A 17,256-nucleotide genomic window follows, 5' to 3' on the forward strand; every position below is an offset into this window, starting at 1 on the left:
TAACATACTGTACTCACTGCTTAACTGTGTTTCTAGATCACGCTCATTTCAGGTAAATTTACATGCAGTGTGAAGATACCAGCATAATAAAGATCGCTAGCATTAGCATGCTAACACAACAATGCTGCACGAGTTGTTTTGGTTTCATGCTGGTGCTCAAGGGCGACATCTGCTGGATCAAAAAAATCGCATATAAAGCCTTTAACAACCCCGAGACCTCAAAACATTTCAGTATTCAAACTGTTGATCAATTCTTAAAAGAGCTGCTGATTCATGTTCTAAAGTCTGTAGATCAGAGAGAATGTAGAAAGAATTTGAGAGCGAAAAATGTTCACTCTTTAGTGTGCAACATTTTATGAGAACCTCAGATCCTAAAATATCAACAACAAAAAAAACATCCTGACTGAAGACGAAAATAAAATACATCTATTCAGACAAACTGGGACTCTCACCTCCTCCACACCTCACAGGAAGGAGACTTTAGGCCTCAGGAGTTTGCAGCTCTCGCTCTCGTTGCGTAACTTGACGGTGGTGAAACTTTTCCACCATGCTTTTATTCGGGTCTCAGCGACGTATGAAACAGTACACATGCGGTACATGTTCAAACAAATCCACAAATCCCAAATCTGCTCGGTTTCTTCATGCTCCACGGTTAATGTGCGAGGTAATATGCAGTAAAAACACAGGGAATGTAGAACAGCAGTCTTCCATTGTGACTCATGTTTGAACACGAGCACCTGTAAAAGCAATAAATAACTATTTCAGTGGAGCGAGCACAGAGAAACACGGCAGAATAAATAGAGATATTGCAAGGAAAGAATATAAAAGCAGCCGATTTATTATTTCTTCCCGCCCCTCACGCGCTCGCTGTCTTCATTTTTCTATAGTTCTTCTTTGTTTTGTCTTTGAATGCTACTTTGTCTCTGTGTTTCTTTCCCTCTTTTCTTCTCTTGAAAAATTAGGCATGAGTCTGAAAGTTTGATTAAGTGACACTCCAAGGCTCTTAACCTGCTGGCACTCTGTCTCAAATGCTTCTTTCACCCAACTGGTGTTATCGTTCAGGCTTCAGTTTGTGCTTAAAGGGTTCTTGTACAATCCCAACCCCCCCATCCCCCCCCCCCCCCTCTTCCACCATAAATCTGTGTTATGTTTGCATTATGGTTTACAGCATCGAAACATCGCAGAGATAAAGTGGCCATTCATTACAGCAGAGGATGGAAAACAAAGTGCTTGATATAAATCAAAACTGGGGGGGAAAAGTTGCAATGAAAAAACTAATTTTTTTTTTCTTAGCTTTCTGGCAGAGCTTTAATTTCAGTTCAGTCTTTCATTTCACACCTCTGTGATTCCCTGTTTGGCTGTTTTTTTTCTCCCTCTACAGTCATGAATAGGTGTGGGAATAGCAGGGTTACACGCGGTACAATCCGATCCTGTGATATAATTGATGTGCAAGACATTCATGCAACTTTACATCACAATATCTGGAGAATACAAAATGCCCTTTCATGTTTAAGTGCAGGTTTAATACATTTATTCACCGCTATTTAGTGTCTGTTTCACCTCTTATCATTCTTCATCCCTTTACTTCAAAGCCTTCTGACATTGTTCCACTGTCTTCTTCTTCTTCTTCTTTGTCCAATTGCCTTCTCTTCTCAACCATTTTGAGGAGTCATGAAGTAATGTCACAATCAGTCGGATTGGCAGGGAAATCTATTTAAGAGGTTTTTTTGTTTGTTTTAATTGTGAGATTTGGCGATTCAATGATTTTATCACGAGTCCGCACGACAATATATTATATTGCCACCCCTGTGCCATGAATCAGGCAGTGTGTGGCACTTAAAAGCTACCCCCAAAATGCAATTCTAAACAGCTTTCCTTTGAGGTTTAATGTACTCTGACTCAACACATACTTCACTTTACAAGTCACCATCTTACTCTCATTTTTTCGGTGTACTCCGTTTATCTTCCGTCATCCTCAAACTAATCGTCCGACCTTTTTTTTTTTTAGAAGTTTGTCACACTCTCAATCCTGCCCGTCACCCACATAATCAGCCTTTTGTAGTGCTGCTGTGATGACAGTGTTCCAGCACAAATCATAGTATCGTATTGCACGGCTCGGACATGCCTAATGGATAACCTGAGCTACAGTTCAAAAACGCCTTGAACAGTACATGTAATATTTATACATCACCAAAAATGATTGACAAGCACTCTAGCCTGAAATATGAACTCTTCCTGTGTTCAGCCATATAAACAGTTGCTGATGTGTCCTTGGGTTTGTCTTGGGAATTTCAAGCTAGAGGCTCCTTTTGAAAGTTTTTTTTTTCTTCTCTTATGCTCTTTGGTATTCTCAAACAGCGCTTTGCATTCTGGCTGGGACTCGCTTTCAAAAGAGAGAGTCTGGATCGCAAGAGACCCTCCAACAAGAATGAAGGTTAAATACATTGAAAAGAAATCCCAGGAACAAACAGAGTTAGTCAGGTCTATCTGTGTTTGAAATAAACTCTTTACACAGTAAATGAACCTCGACTTGTATAGCGCTTTGCCAGTATACCTCTTCCAGACTAATCAAAGCTGCTTTTACACCACATGTCACAATCACCCATTCACACCACAGTCACTCACTGGTGGCAGAGGCTGCTACATTAAGTGCCAATCAACATTGACTTATCCTATTGATATGCATTCACACATGCTGGCTATCCCACCCAGGAAAATGTCAGGGTTCAGTCAGTGACTTGCCCAAGGACACGTCTACATGTAGCTGCAGGAGCTGGGGATTGAACCCCCCCGACCTTCCATTGGAGAGCTGCCCCAGAGACGTTGAGCATTGATCAGCAGCACTATAACGTAATTTTCTTATTTTGTTTCAAGAACAAGCTAAACATACACTGATTTTACATTAAACCAAAGCAAGAGCAGCCATGCATCTGGTTTATGAGACTTTAATGGAATTTCCAAGTATTAGAAAATGTTACTCTGTTTTTTTTTGTTTTTTTTCAGACAAGCTTGAAAAAGGAGGAAGTTGCATACATTGGAGGCATCGGCGAGATTTAGTGTTTTTAGATAAGATAGCACAGAGTGGGCGGTGTGAATAGGAAGCTCTGAGGGAGTACAGTATTGGTAACAGTTTTAAGAGCTTTACTGCTTCAATGTGTCTTAAAGATCCCTCTGGATAATGTAGGAAACTCTGCAAACATACAGAGCTTTGACTGACGAGTCATGTTCAGAGCTTGGTAAGCAGATGGTTGTTAGATTCATATGACCCAGTGGAGGTAAGACTCTCAGGCATGTGTATTTGCTTAACAATAGGAGGCAATACTTTCTCAAATGTATGGCTGTCCAGGACCTGAACAAGATCTGTCCATCCATCCAGCCATTATCTGTACTGCTTTTCACATTCACAGAGAGCTTTCATTGGGCCAGAGGCGGGGTACACCCTGGACTGGTCGCCAGTAAATCCCAGGACTGACATATAGAGACAGACAACCACTCATACCTACAGGCAATTTTAGAGTCAATTAACCTAATGAGCATGTCTTTTGACTGGAGGAGGAAGTACCAAGAGAAACCCAACATAGCACAGGGAGAACATGCAAACTCCACACAGAGAGGCTCCTGTCTGATGAGGTTTAGAACCAGGAACCTTCCCGCTGTGAGGCAACAGCGCTAACCACTGCACCATCATGCTGCCTGACAAGATCTGTAGCCAGCAAAACATTTACTAAAAGGGAGAACCTTTATGGATCTTACTAAACTATATAGACAAGGCAGAAGTTTCCTTAATTTTTACACCAAAGCAAAACTTCTTTAAGTGTTCCATACCGTCAAGTTTATCCCTTTTTCCTAGTCAAATGCCGTGTAAATGATTAAGCTCCTTATTGTGAAATGCAAGCCAACATCATGAACTGTATTGTTAGTAAAAGCTTTCACTTGTTTACTGAACAAAGGAGTATATCATCTGTAAGTGTTCATACATATGTTTAATGACAGTAAGGATAATTCTGGTGATATTTATCAACAGGAACAAGTCTGATAAAAGAACAACAGAAATCAATTCTGGCTTGCATTCATGTTCTTTTATGTTTTCTACTTTCTGAGTTTGTCGTTGAGCGACAGTATAGCACAGCACATTCCTTGAGAGCATGAGTTCTGATACTGAAACCATAAATCCAACCCGGGAAAAGCAGTGTGACAGTTTGTGGATATACACCATTTATTGTGTATCGTGCCTGAAAAAGATAAAGTGATCTTATCTTCAGAAGAATCCCCTCTGTGCTTGTAAACGTTATCCTACCAGAAATAACTAATGGTGTTGTGCCTTTTTCAGTTCAGCAAATGTCTAGATTAAAAAAAAAAAATTCACACAATTTTGTCACATTTCTTTGCTGTGCAGGAGTCTTGTGTTTCATATTCACATGTTATTTCCCTCTCTCTCCTTTTCTCCAGCTTGCCCTCAGGGCACCTTTAAGTCCTTCCAGGGGCCCGGATTATGTCAGCAGTGTCCGCCCAACAGTCGCTCCACCATCGAGGCAGCCACCCTCTGCATTTGTCGGAACGGCTATTACCGTGGAGACATGGACAAACCTGAGGACATGTGCACCAGTGAGTCAGCCTCTGTTACACAAACATCAAAATAAACACTCTGTAAAAAAAACCTTTAGTGTGATCGCGCCTCGGGGCAGCTAAGACCGGTTTGTGAAGGCAGATTTTTTGGAGACAGAATTAAGCTGACGTATTACAGCATATGAATGTTTGACATCACCGACAGTCCAATATCTCATCATTGAATTAAAGGCCAATATCTGCCTTGATTCATCATTCCAGCCCTCATTTCATGCTCCTCATTCAGAGCCGAGTGTGCCGCAATGTTCCCGATTCTTGTTTGGGGATTTGGGGAGCAGTAAGTAATAACACTGCCACAATCCTCAGGCTTTCCATTGAAGAGAATATGAGTTTAGTGTGTTGAGGGGTTTATATTGCTATGCAAGGCGAGGCACAGAGTCTGAAAAGCGCTGCCTCTCCGCTCCGCAGAGAGATGGTGTAAGTAGGTTGAGACATGAATCATTTGGTTCGTCTCTCTCTGCAGCTAGTCTCAAACTGAAGACAGAGCGTTCCATGTGTACTGGGTGTGTAGCAACGTGTTTGTGTGTGTTTTTCTGTACACGTCCTGGTGACCTGGATGTAACTTCATGTTTAGGGTGCTACAAAAGCTTCTCTTCATTATCAAACTGTTAAGCATTCATGTATGAATTCACATTATTCTGCAAGAAATTTGACAAAAAGTATCTTTAAAAACTGTTTTCCTCTTTTATATAAATCATGAACACTGAATATCAGCGACCATGTAATGAGCCGTTACCTTAGCCCTGTTTATTATTTTTTTATTTTTTATCGATTTGAACCTTTTTCTGACTGTTTCCACGTCTTACTCTTCATGTTGTCTGTTTTTAAAGGTTTATTTTGGGGCTTTTTATGCCTTCATTTTAGAGACAGTGGATAGAATCAGAAATCAGAGAGAGAGAGAGTGAGGAATGAATCCACAGGTGGGATTCGAACCCCCGCTGCCCACTTTGAGGACTACAGCCACCATACATGGGGCTCACACACTTACCACTAGGCTAGCAGCGCCCCCTTTTTTATGTTGTCTTAGCTTAACTACTCTCACTTATTCATCAAATGACACCGTTAAACCTTCATTATGATTCAGTCAGATGAAGGGCAGACCAAGGATAAGTTGGTGCATTTATGTTCTCCAACAACAGGTGTAAACATAAAATCAGGACTGACAGGTAACTTATCACAAACAGTCTCAGCCAGGATGATGGTGGCGGATATTCTGCAGTTTTCTGCTTCCTATTTGTCATGTTTGTCATATTTTAAAGACATTAAGAAAGTGATTATCAGTCAAGACTCCCAACAGGATCAGATACTCATCAAAGATTGGCTAATTGGAAGAAAAAGAATGGAAAGGGGACAAGATGGGGTACTGGTTTAGCTCAGTTGGTAGAGCAGGCGTCTCATGTACAGAGTCCACAGTCATCATCGTACTGGTCGCAGCTTCGACTCCCCTTCTGACGCACTTTGCTGCATGTCTTCCCCCAATCTCTCTAATCGCATTTCCTGCGTCTCCAAAGCTGTTCTATCAAATAAATGCTATATGCCCCAAAAATATCTTAAATAATAAAAAATGTGGGACAAACTAAAGCTTTATATTAAAGGCTTTATATGTGATTTTTTGATCCAGCAGATGTCGCCCTTGAGCACCAGCATGAAACCAAAACAACTCGCGCTGCATTGTTGTGTTAGCATGCTAATGCTAGCGATCTTTATTATGCTGGTATCTTCACACTGCATGTAAATTTACCTGAAATGAGCGTGATCTAGAAACACAGTTAAGCAGTGAGTACAGTATGTTATTCTTCTTTTCTCTAGTCCCTCAATTAAACAACTTTTATACACGAGGGGAGGAGTCAGCCGGCCGTCCTGGCGATGTAAACAAAGTGAAGATAGGACTCTGAAAACTCTGAAAACATCACAGACAGTGGGACTCGGGTGTTACACCCATTGTAGACAGTCATGACTCACAGAGTTATTTTCAGAGGAGATACTTGATTTCTATTATATTTAAGTGTGAAAAATCGCATATAAAGCCTTTAAGGCTGTAGGACTTGAAACATTGACGGCTCTGGTATTTGTCACAAAAATACATCTGTAGATACTGGGATCATAAAGCAATCTCTGGGAGAGCAAAAATAGATTTATTATGTTCCACAAAGAAAAACAAAGCTGACAAAAACACAGATAAGTGTCTCTGAGTTATCCTAAGAGACACCTCATCTTATCTGTCCAAAAGCCCTCCTCTATTGTCTCTCAGGGATGCTTTGCCCACTCAGCTTTTTTTTTTTTTTTTTATCATTAATAACTAATCATAGGTCCCTGTGATGTCATCTGGAAACTGTGACAACACCTCTCAGAAACTCCCAATGTGTTGTATGTCCAAAGATAAAATGTGGACACTGCAGAATGAATGCACCAAGCACAGTACTAGTACTATGCAGAGCATCGCTTTTACTGCACAGATTACTCCTTTGACAGGTTGGGCAGATTGATTTTATACAATTTCTTTGTGTTTTTATTGCAATGGGGAAAATGAATTTGTCATAGTTGTTATATAACGATGAAGGGGTAAACCCTTCTGACAGCAGAGAGAGCATATGGCACACCTCACCTGACACAGCCACAGTACACTCTCAAATTGGTGCTGACAGAAGAAAAATACACTTTCCAGATGAAAAGGTGTCAGGTGTCAAGCAACCAACTCCTGCAGCCTACACAGCTTTGTCAACACCTTTTTGTTGTGCTTTTAATTCAAAGGCAACAACAACACAACGGTTATGAAAGAAAGAAGAGCGAAAACTTGAAAACGAAAACGTCAATGCAGGAAAGAGCTTCATGTTATTTTTCATTTGGTATAAAACTTAATCCGATATAAACTCAGATCAGTGAAGTGGAAGAGTGAGCATGCAGTGTGTGGATAGTTGGCTGACAGAAAATCATTCCCTCAGCAGGGCGCAGGGGCTGAATAGGTAAAAAGAGGTGTGTATGTGTGTGTGGACTGTAAGTGTGTGTTGCTCTTTTTGAAGTGTATTTTTGTGTATAGGTCAGACTGATTCTGCAAAAGCTACTTACAAAACAGAAAAGTAGTGCAGAGTGAGGCTGTAAACTGCAGGGCAGAGAACTCGGTGGAGTGCTCAAAGTGGTTTCTATTTTGGCACTTTGCATGTACCATCTCTGATTTATTATGTCTGAAACACGACCTCAAAACCCTGGATCACACACATCCAAAAGTAAAGCAGAAATTTAGGAAACTCTTAGTCTTTACATTAGCTAACTTTAGAGATATTTCAGTGTAAAAATGAAACATTTCGGGGCGGCAGTACGTCAGTCTGTAGGGACTTGGGTTGGGAACCGGAGGGTTGCCGGTCCAAGTCCAAGGCACTGAACTGCAACAGCTCTAGCGCAGTAGTTTGTAGCAACCCCACTCTGACATCTCTCCTTTAATGCATGCTTTTACGCCTCACCACAAGGCATCCACAGGTCCTGTTTGTGCACGTGTTTGTATTTCAGGCCTATGTGTGTGAGAAGCATGAGTGTCAACCAGAATTTCCCTCAGGGATTAATAAAGTATGTTAAAATTAAATAAATAAATACAAAAAAAATAATTATAGCATGATCAAAAAGGTAGGGCGTGACTTCTTTTGAGAGCATGATTTTCTGACTGAAATACTTCAGATGGAATTTTATCTTCAATTGTTGTTGTTAAACAGTAAGGACAACAACTCCCATGATGCAACATAACTTCACAATGTCTTCAAACTCTGTATTTTTGATGCTGTTTTGATTGAGATAGATCCAGCACATACTGCACTTTTAAAAGTGGGATTATTCTGGGTTATCTTTGAGTATCTGGGACTGTATTGTTATTAACCATTTAGAGTATTTATATCGTGATGTGGTCAATGTGTGGATGTCTGTGTCCACATTGCATATTCCTGTGTATGTGTGCACAACTTCAGTCACATCCTCTCGCTCTGTCGAAGTGTTTGAGGTCGTGCGATTTAGATTTTCAACCACCTATTGTCTGTTAGCCCTTTGATTCTGCTTCAGGGTCTGTTTGACACATTCACACACAAACACACACACACATGCACACATGCACACATGCACACATGCACACGATCGACGGGGTAATCTCAGATGTTTTTCTTTTGCGATGTGATTTAACATACGCCAAGGTTGACTATCCACACCATTTCCATTACTGTGTTCTAACATGTCTTGTCGGTATGTCTGTGTGTGTGTGTGTGTGTGTGTGTCACAGGTCTTTTTAGATGTGTGTCAAGAAGAAGTGAACCCGCTAGGTTTAACCTTGTGAAAACTGTGGGAGTGTGTTTAGAGCTCCGTATAGCACCCTAAAAAGCCGAGTAGCTGCTCAGATCAAAGCGACGAGCTGACAGAGAAATGAAAGAGAGAAACTGATCGACTCTCTGGCTGAGGAGTGACAGAAACAAAGACAGACTCTCTGACTGGCTGTGAGCTGATAGGTCACACTCAGGAGGAGACGGTGGTTGGCTGATCCCACATATCCTCTTGTCTGTACCAGAACACCATGAGGAAAGAGCAATCTGCTTGTGTGCAGCTTAAAGATGAGGCTCACTGATCGTAGTTTATTCAAAAATGATTTATCTGAGTGTTAACTAGTTTGAAGTGATTCTCCGGTAACATTCATGTGCAATTGAACGCAGAATCTGTAGGTAAAGATGTTTGGTTTGTATTGTCCAGTAGTGTTTGATTTGGCTTTGGTTGAATGCAGGGTTAAAGTTAAAGAGACAGAAAGCATCGGCTCTATTAAAATCCCAGAACCAATCAGCTTTCATTGGATTTTAGCTTCCCTTTTAGCACCATAAAAAGTCCTTAAGTATATAATACAAATTTGATTGTAGATATCATCTCGGTTGCACTGTGGTGCAGTGGTTAGCGCTGGAGGCTCCTGGTTCGAATCCTTGTGGGACAGAACCTTTCTCCCTGTGCTGTTCTCTCCGGGTACTCCGCCTTCCTCCCACAGTCCAAAGACATGCTCGCTAGGTTGATTAGTGATTAGTGTTGATGTGAGTGTGGCTGTTTGTCTCTATATGTCAGTCCTGTGATTGACTGGCGACCAGTCCAGGTGTGACCCCCCCCCCCCCCCCCCCCCTCGCCCAATCCAGACAGAAAAAAGTGGTATAGACAGTGGATGGATATCATCTTTCCACTCCAACTTTTCTTTTGAATCTCCTTTATCGCTTATCTGAGTGTCTGCTGGCTACACCAGAAATATTTGTGTGTGTTGATCTGGGTAATTTTTAGACTTTCTTATGGTAGAGATTGTGGAAAACATAACAGTGATACATCGGCTTCTTCATAAACAGTGAAATCTGATATGGAACACCCAATCACACATTTCTAATATTCACATTATGAGACGTCTAGGACTGTTGCTTGAACCTGACTGACTCACAATCTGGAACAAACACTTTACCTCCGCTCGTTTTTCCTCCAGGTGTCCCTTCGGCTCCTCGCAACGTGGTTTCGGTCGTCAACCAGACATCCGTGCTGCTGGAGTGGCACTCACCTCGTGACACAGGGCACCGCGAAGACCTGGCGTATAACGTCTTGTGCCGGCGGTGCCACAGCAGCGAGCGCCGCGCTTGTCAGCCATGTGACGACGGCGTGGGGTTTGTACCTGGCAGGCGAGGGCTAAAGGACACGAGGGTGGAGATCAGCAAGCTGCGTGCTCACACATCGTACACCTTCGACATACAGGTGAGAGTAAAGTGCCTTCTGGTACCTCTATTTATTTTGGGATGAGTTTTTGTTCAGTATGCCTGTTGAATGAAAACTCCAACGCCTTAAGGTTTGAAAGATGTCTCTGAAAAGTGAACTTACCTTTTGGCGGATGATGGAAGTCTCTTCTTGGGGTTTTGATTTACAACAGATGTAGAATCACAGCCAGAAAATGTGCAAAAAAAAAAAAAAAAGGACCAAAAAAACCTCCTCAAACCCTTCCTGCAGCATAACCTACAGCTTCTGTTGATATGAATGTTAAAAGTGTCTTTACAACTCACACACAGCGACATAAAAAAAAGTCTTCGCAACACTATTTCCTCCTCTGAAGCTTTACAGCCGGCACTGTGTTGGCAGAGTGACCCCGACGTGACTCAGGATTGCCGATTGTAACTGCAATGAATCGAGAATATTTATAGCTGGTTCCCTGCATGAAGAAGCAATTCTCAAACTTTACAAAGCCACCTTGTAAGCCCACAGGCGGGGGAGGGGGAGTATTTGATGCTCGGGAGTTTGATTTTCACAGGAGAAATTCCTTTAATTACACAATGTGGAAGAAAGTTACTTCTACAAATGTTGATTTTAACAAGTTGGGTCAAAAGTTGTTTCTCAGAAAGTGGTAATACTTTTTACTTAAAACTAAATAATATGATTAATAATTTTATTTATGTAGTACTTTTTAAGTGCTTCCCATTGACAACATACACTAAACAATCAGTGAAGGAATTTAAAAGCAGTTAACACAAAAAAATAAAAGAAATTAAAAGAAAGATGATTATAAAACATGTAAGCATGACAAAATAGGTTTGAATCACATGATTGCACAACAGAGCTGTAATAAGTAAAACAGATAAAATTAGTTATCAGACAACAAGGCATGTGTGTAAAAATGTGTATTTAGTCTGTATTTAAAAACAGAGACAGTGTCAGCAGATCGTACATCGACAGGAAGTCCGATCCAAAGCTGAGGAGCCAGTATAGAAAATGCTCGATCACCCTTTGAAACTTAGTCTGGACTGTGGAACTTGCTAGGAGGCCTAACCCTGCAGATCTCAGAGGCCGTTATGGTTGGTAAGGAGTGAGGAGTTCATGGATGTAGCTTGGTGCCTGGCCATGTAAAAGCCTTGTAAGTTAGAAAAGTCAAATTTTAAAAATGGATCCTAAAAGAAATGGGTAACCAATGCCAAGAGGCCAAAACTGGGCTGATGTGAGCAAAGCGTTCTGTCTTTGTCAGAAGTCTGGCTGCAGAGTTTAGCTACATCTCGGGCACTAAGGAAGGGAAACAGGACGTCGAAAATAGTCAAGGCGAGAGGACATAAAGGCATGAATAATTCTCTCTGTATTGACGAATGATAAATAGGTCTGATTTTAGAAATGCATCTATAAGTTGGAAGAAACATGTTTTCCCACATGTTTTCGCGAGAGTGCTGTTGACTTGTTTGAAATTGCAACAAGCTACTAAATATTCACTGTTCGGCTCAAGGATATGCATAGGATACATAGATGCTTTCTGACATGGCGGCTTTATGCACAATTTGCTGTTACATCATGTTCCCTCAAACATCAAGGCCACTGTGGTGACTATAAAGCCGGTAGGATGGTGAGCCCTTAAATCTTCTGCCATCAGCCACATGTCAAAATCAAGGTCAACTTGTTGAAGGACAGAAGTGTGGTACTGTGAAGTATTTTTAAAGGAATTCAACATGTAACTCACAAGTATCCACTCAGTGATGGTGTCTGGATCATTTTGAAAAGCAGGAAATGGTAAATGGGCTTGATCTTGTATGGCACTTTTTAGTCGTCTGACTACTCAAAGCACTTTTACACCTGCAGGTCACACCTACACATTCACACACTGATGGGGGAGGTTGCTTTGTAAAGTGTCTCTCAGTATTACAACTAATCCCATTCATGCACATTCATACGCCCCCGACGAAGCAGCAGGAGCAACTTGGGGTTAAGTGTCTTGCCCAAAGACGCATCGGACATGTGGCTGCAGGAGCTGGGGAATAAAATCCACCAGCGTTCCTATTGAAAGACGGCCGACTCTACCACTCAGCCCACAAAGAGAAGCGGCCTGTTGTGGGGACGTGTTGTGGGATGGCTGGATCAATAATGATGAATGAATAAGTGAATGACAGATGCTGACCCAGTTTTAAGCATTAGCTGTGAAAGTATTGACTGCAACTCCTGTACTTACCGAAGCGACATTCCAAAAGGCAAAGCTGAATATATGTCTGAAAAATATACATCTTTAAATCTATGACTGTTCATTTTGGCAAAGCTGTCCATTCTATCCTAATCCTCAGAAACTCCAGGAAGCAAGAAGCAAAACAAATTATAACCTGATAAAGAGACAAAGAAAACATGATTCCGAGTTTGGAATTAGCCGTTAAGCTAGCGTCACTAATTACCACCTCTTTGTGTGATGTTTTTGTCTTGACTGAAGACATCGTTTTCGACCGTCAAAACGATTGTCTGAGCTGAAGATAAACAACGTGACAGCTAATTAGCTTGTCTTTAACACGCACATGGAACCTGTTAATTGTGTCTTTGTGTTGCAGAGATGAGAAAGGCGCTTTGAGAGTTTAAAGCAGTCATTGATAGTGCTTCTGCAGTGACATTAAAGAACACCTCACTGATAAATGACTGTTTCATTTAGTCCCCCGAGCATCGGTAAATGCACTGCAGGTCTGTTAAACCATAGATTTGTCAACATGCCACAGTAGGCTGCATTTGGCTGGAGTAAGAGTGATACTCCTTAGACGATGTGTTTCATGGAGTTAATCATCAAATAAATACAAGGGTTAAAGTATAGGCGCTGACGTAAGCTGCAAAACTTACCTTCAGGAGTTAAGTATACATAACTCCCACATTTGAATTGTATTAGGCTTATTGTGACGCATACATTTGGACATGGAAACTTTGAGTGTCAGGGGCTTTCATCTAGCTTTATGCTAGGTGTCACCTTAAACACTACAAGACAATCAAGACCATTTTGGGCTCGATTTCTCTCTTCCCAGAGCAGTGTTTCCCCTACCATGATATTAAGGGGAACGGCCCGCCCCCCCAACACCCCCCAAATTTAAAAAAAAATTATTTTAGATTTATTTTTGGGCTTTTTGTGCCTTTATTGTAGAGATAGGATAGTGGATAGAGTCGGAAATCAGGAGAAGAAGTCATTTAAGGATACCTTTCCGATAGAAAAGGACAGCTGTCATTAAAAGTAAGGCATGAACACCAAGATTCCTTCAAGTGTTTGTGTCGGCGTGTCGGCGTGTCGGCGTGTCGGCCTGTGAAAGCCGTAAACCTAAGGGAAACACTGCAGAGTCAATATTTTTTAATTGTTTCTAAATAAAATCTTGCCAGATTTTCCTGTGGTGTGAGGTATGTTAAGAATGATTTACTTTCCCCGAACTGAACTGCTTAGAAGAACATCATGGATGCTCAGATTTCAAATTTAAATATTTAACATGTGCAGTTTCATTCAATATCCTGTTGTATGTTGGGGGAACACAGTGGGCAGCAGAGCATTCACTCTGCGGATGGTCATGTAGAAGCAAACCACAGCCAATTGGGAAGCAAGCTGACTGCACAAAAACCTCACCTACAGCTCACATGACATATACAGCCAATGTTGTTGCTTTTATCTTTTGATACAAAGTTCTTTTTTCTTTGTGAGTTTCAATCAAAAGAAGTCCAAAAACAATCAATTCTTCCTGCAAAGTTTCTTTTTTCTCTAAAGTTGGTTGGGCGGTGAAGTCTTTTTTGCAGGATTTCAAGTCGGGCCTCTAGTTGTTCTTTAATGGAAACATGTGGTTTGGGCTATTTTGGTCATATCACTGCTCTTGACAGACTGAGGGAACAAAACTGTTTTTTTTTCATCATTTTTAACGTCTACTAAGATATAAAAACAAAACATTGTTTTTGCAAAGCTCCATTTAAGCAAGTGAGTTCATTTGACCCCCAGTGCTTCCAATATCTCATCCAAATGACTTGCTCCCAAATAGTAAAATAGCAGTGTTCACTAATATACAGCCTGTGGTCTAAACAACTGAATGCTGTTATGTGGTTAATTCTGGAAGTATGAGCAAGAGTAGTGCAAGATTTTTTTATGTTCTGGTCAGACTGATATTTCCTCCTTTTTTTGAAAATGTGTTGAGTTCTCCGGTCCTTCATGGATTATTAATCAGTTAAACTTGCAAATTTTTAGCAGAATATTCTGTCTATAGCTTTTGAATGCATATTAAAGATTTGTTTACAATGTTTCCCTTCAGACGGAGTCAGCTAGAATCATTAATAAGTCAATCTTCAGATTTGACATGATGAATGTTAGCCTAATCAGCTAGCAGGCTACTTCTGTTGAATAGACATTCCTGCTGGGTAAATTGCTGATTATGAATCTAGAAATGAGCAGCCTGCTTTTGCCTACATTTGTCTTAAATCAAGGCGCTATTGTTTCAAACAATTACCAAGAGGGTTGAGTGCCTGAATCTGCCAACATTTCCATTTTGAACTGCCTGTGAGATGTGACGGGCCCAGCGTCAGCAGCCAAAGTCTTTGAGTTTGGAAAAGCTGACCATTTCACTTTGTTCTCTGCAGGCAGTCAATGGGGTCTCCAACAAGAGCCCTTATCCCGCCCAGCAACTGTCAATCAACATTACGACCAATCAGGCTGGTGAGTAGAGAGTGCAAATGCTGCATGCATGTGTGTGTGTTATCTGTGTATGTGTGTCAGCAAGCCCTGAGGCACAGTGGATTATACTGGCTGGGAGGATAAAGGAAATTGAGCTACAGTCTTTTAATTCATAAAACATGTTATAAGCTTGTCATCTCTCCCTTTCTCTCCCCGTTTTCTTCCGTCTTTCCTGCACATCCACAGCTTTTCATCCTGTTTTCCTCTTTCCCGTCCTCCCCCTCTGTTCCCTTTTCCCTCTCCTTCATCGTCAGTCCCTGCCCTTCTCTGACAGTGTAATTCTCAGAGACTATAAAGTGAGCTGAGTTACCGCTCCATCAATTCTTTATGGAGACAGGCACAAGTGATATTTCCACCGCAACCCAAATTTGGGTTTAAAAGCCGCTTTGCTCTGATGGAAAACACATCATTTACCTCATCTACGGCAACCCGGGCTCATTCCTAATCGAAACATGATCCATTGTCACCCTGATGCTTTCTGAGCACATTTGTTACCGCTGCAGGATGAACAATTCTCTTATCCCTGAAATCTTAAAAGACTCAACAAAAACTGATTTACTTTCAGACTTTCTGTGTGGAACCTAAGGAGGTGAAACTAACTCTGCACATAAAGAACACTGTAAAATGTCAATTGTTCCAATATTAAAAAAGACTGTAAAATAGTGACTGCAGAAGGAGAAATTCGGCTTATCTGGTATCTCCACATCCACAGAGGATCTCCTGATGCTTCCAACGTGTTAAATGCACCTGCCCTCATTCTCAATACAACTTATATCAATTTGATTTTTGTTACCGATGCTGAAGTATCAATCTTCATGTCTTCATTCATTCCTCTCACCACCGTACCCTATCAAATAAAGAACAAATGTGATAAAAAACCATCTCATAAAAAGTTCCCAGAGGCAAAATGGTGAAATACATTATAGCCAACAGCTTCTGCTTCCTAAAATTATGGGTAAAAATGCATTACAGACATAACTCTTGTTTCCCCATCAGTGACAAGTGCTGTAATTTGTTTCCATGAGCCTCGATGAGGAAACATTTTTCTCCTTTGGGTGTAAATAATCCTCGGCAATATGTCATTACATTACCCACTATATTTCCATATTTATGGTGTTTAAGCATGCTAGTGAGTCTTTAACCGCCTAACTGATTGTGTGTATTTGTGTGTACCTGCGTGTCTGTGTGTTTTTTTTTAACAGCTCCCTCAGCAGTTCCCATAATGCACCAAGTGAGCTCAACGAGCCGCAGTTTCTCGTTGTCATGGCCACCGCCCGAACAGCCCAACGGAATTATCCTCGAATACGAGATACGATACTATGACAAGGTAGAGTGGGATGATAAATGTCTGTGTGTGTGTGTGTGTGTGTTTTGGTGTTATTGTCACAGCCAGTAATCCATTAAAGTCGATAAAACAGGAGAATCAATATCAGCTTCATCTAAGTCATCTGTTATCAGGACTGTTGCTTTGAAGTTTCAACAGTCCTTCTGCTTCTTCAAAGGTCCAATCTGTAAAATATCTACTGAATCAAATCAAAAAGTGACCTCACTATATGATCGGACGTTAAGGAAACATGCTATGTTGAAGTGCTGGCTTCTCTGACGAACGACGCAGCAGCCAGTATGTCCTCCTTCTAAGTTTAGATTTCACTCCCACCAACTGTTTTGTCCCTCGCCCCTCGGTTTGAAAGGGAAACGGCAAACTGTGGCAGCTATGAAAGCGGGCAAGCTAACTGGTTCAAATAAAAGTGATTCTCACCGACCTAAAAAGCCTCCACGACCAGAAACGGGGTAAAACTAGGATAAATATTGGAGATGCTTTTGAAAAATAGAGAGGAGTTACACAGGAAGGTTTTAAGTTGCAGAGCTGGCTAAACACTGAAGCTACAGTGTCTGCACATTGACTCTAGGGTGGAGGGGGCGGGGGGAGACCGCATTAGATCTCTAATGTTTGAATTTGTGCTGCAGTACCCATTTTAAACACTAGGTGTCAGAGTTACATACTGCTCCTTTAATATTTCAACACATTCTAAAACTTTTCACTGTTATGTTTATAAACGTAGATCTGTTCTCTATCAGGTTTTTGTGACATGAAACATTCACTTGTTGAATGAGACTCATTGTAAAACATTTGCTCAACTACTTTGGATTCTTTTTGGGGGGGTGTGACTTTT

General features: G+C 41.1%; 1 protein-coding gene across 1 annotated transcript in view; it reads left to right on the forward strand.

Moving 5' to 3' along the window:
• The window catches only part of LOC109983824 (ephrin type-B receptor 1), a 100,958-nt gene that overhangs the window by 42,069 nt on the left and 41,633 nt on the right, over nucleotides 1-17,256 (forward strand). Inside the window, exons 6-9 of the mRNA XM_020633716.3 lie at nucleotides 4,450-4,605; nucleotides 10,103-10,365; nucleotides 14,989-15,064; nucleotides 16,285-16,409. Coding sequence (XP_020489372.2) covers nucleotides 4,450-4,605; nucleotides 10,103-10,365; nucleotides 14,989-15,064; nucleotides 16,285-16,409 — 620 coding nt within the window. The remainder of the gene's footprint in view (nucleotides 1-4,449; nucleotides 4,606-10,102; nucleotides 10,366-14,988; nucleotides 15,065-16,284; nucleotides 16,410-17,256) is intronic.

This window comes from Labrus bergylta, chromosome 6 (genome assembly GCF_963930695.1).
Source record: "Labrus bergylta chromosome 6, fLabBer1.1, whole genome shotgun sequence".
NCBI lineage: Eukaryota > Metazoa > Chordata > Actinopteri > Labriformes > Labridae > Labrus > Labrus bergylta.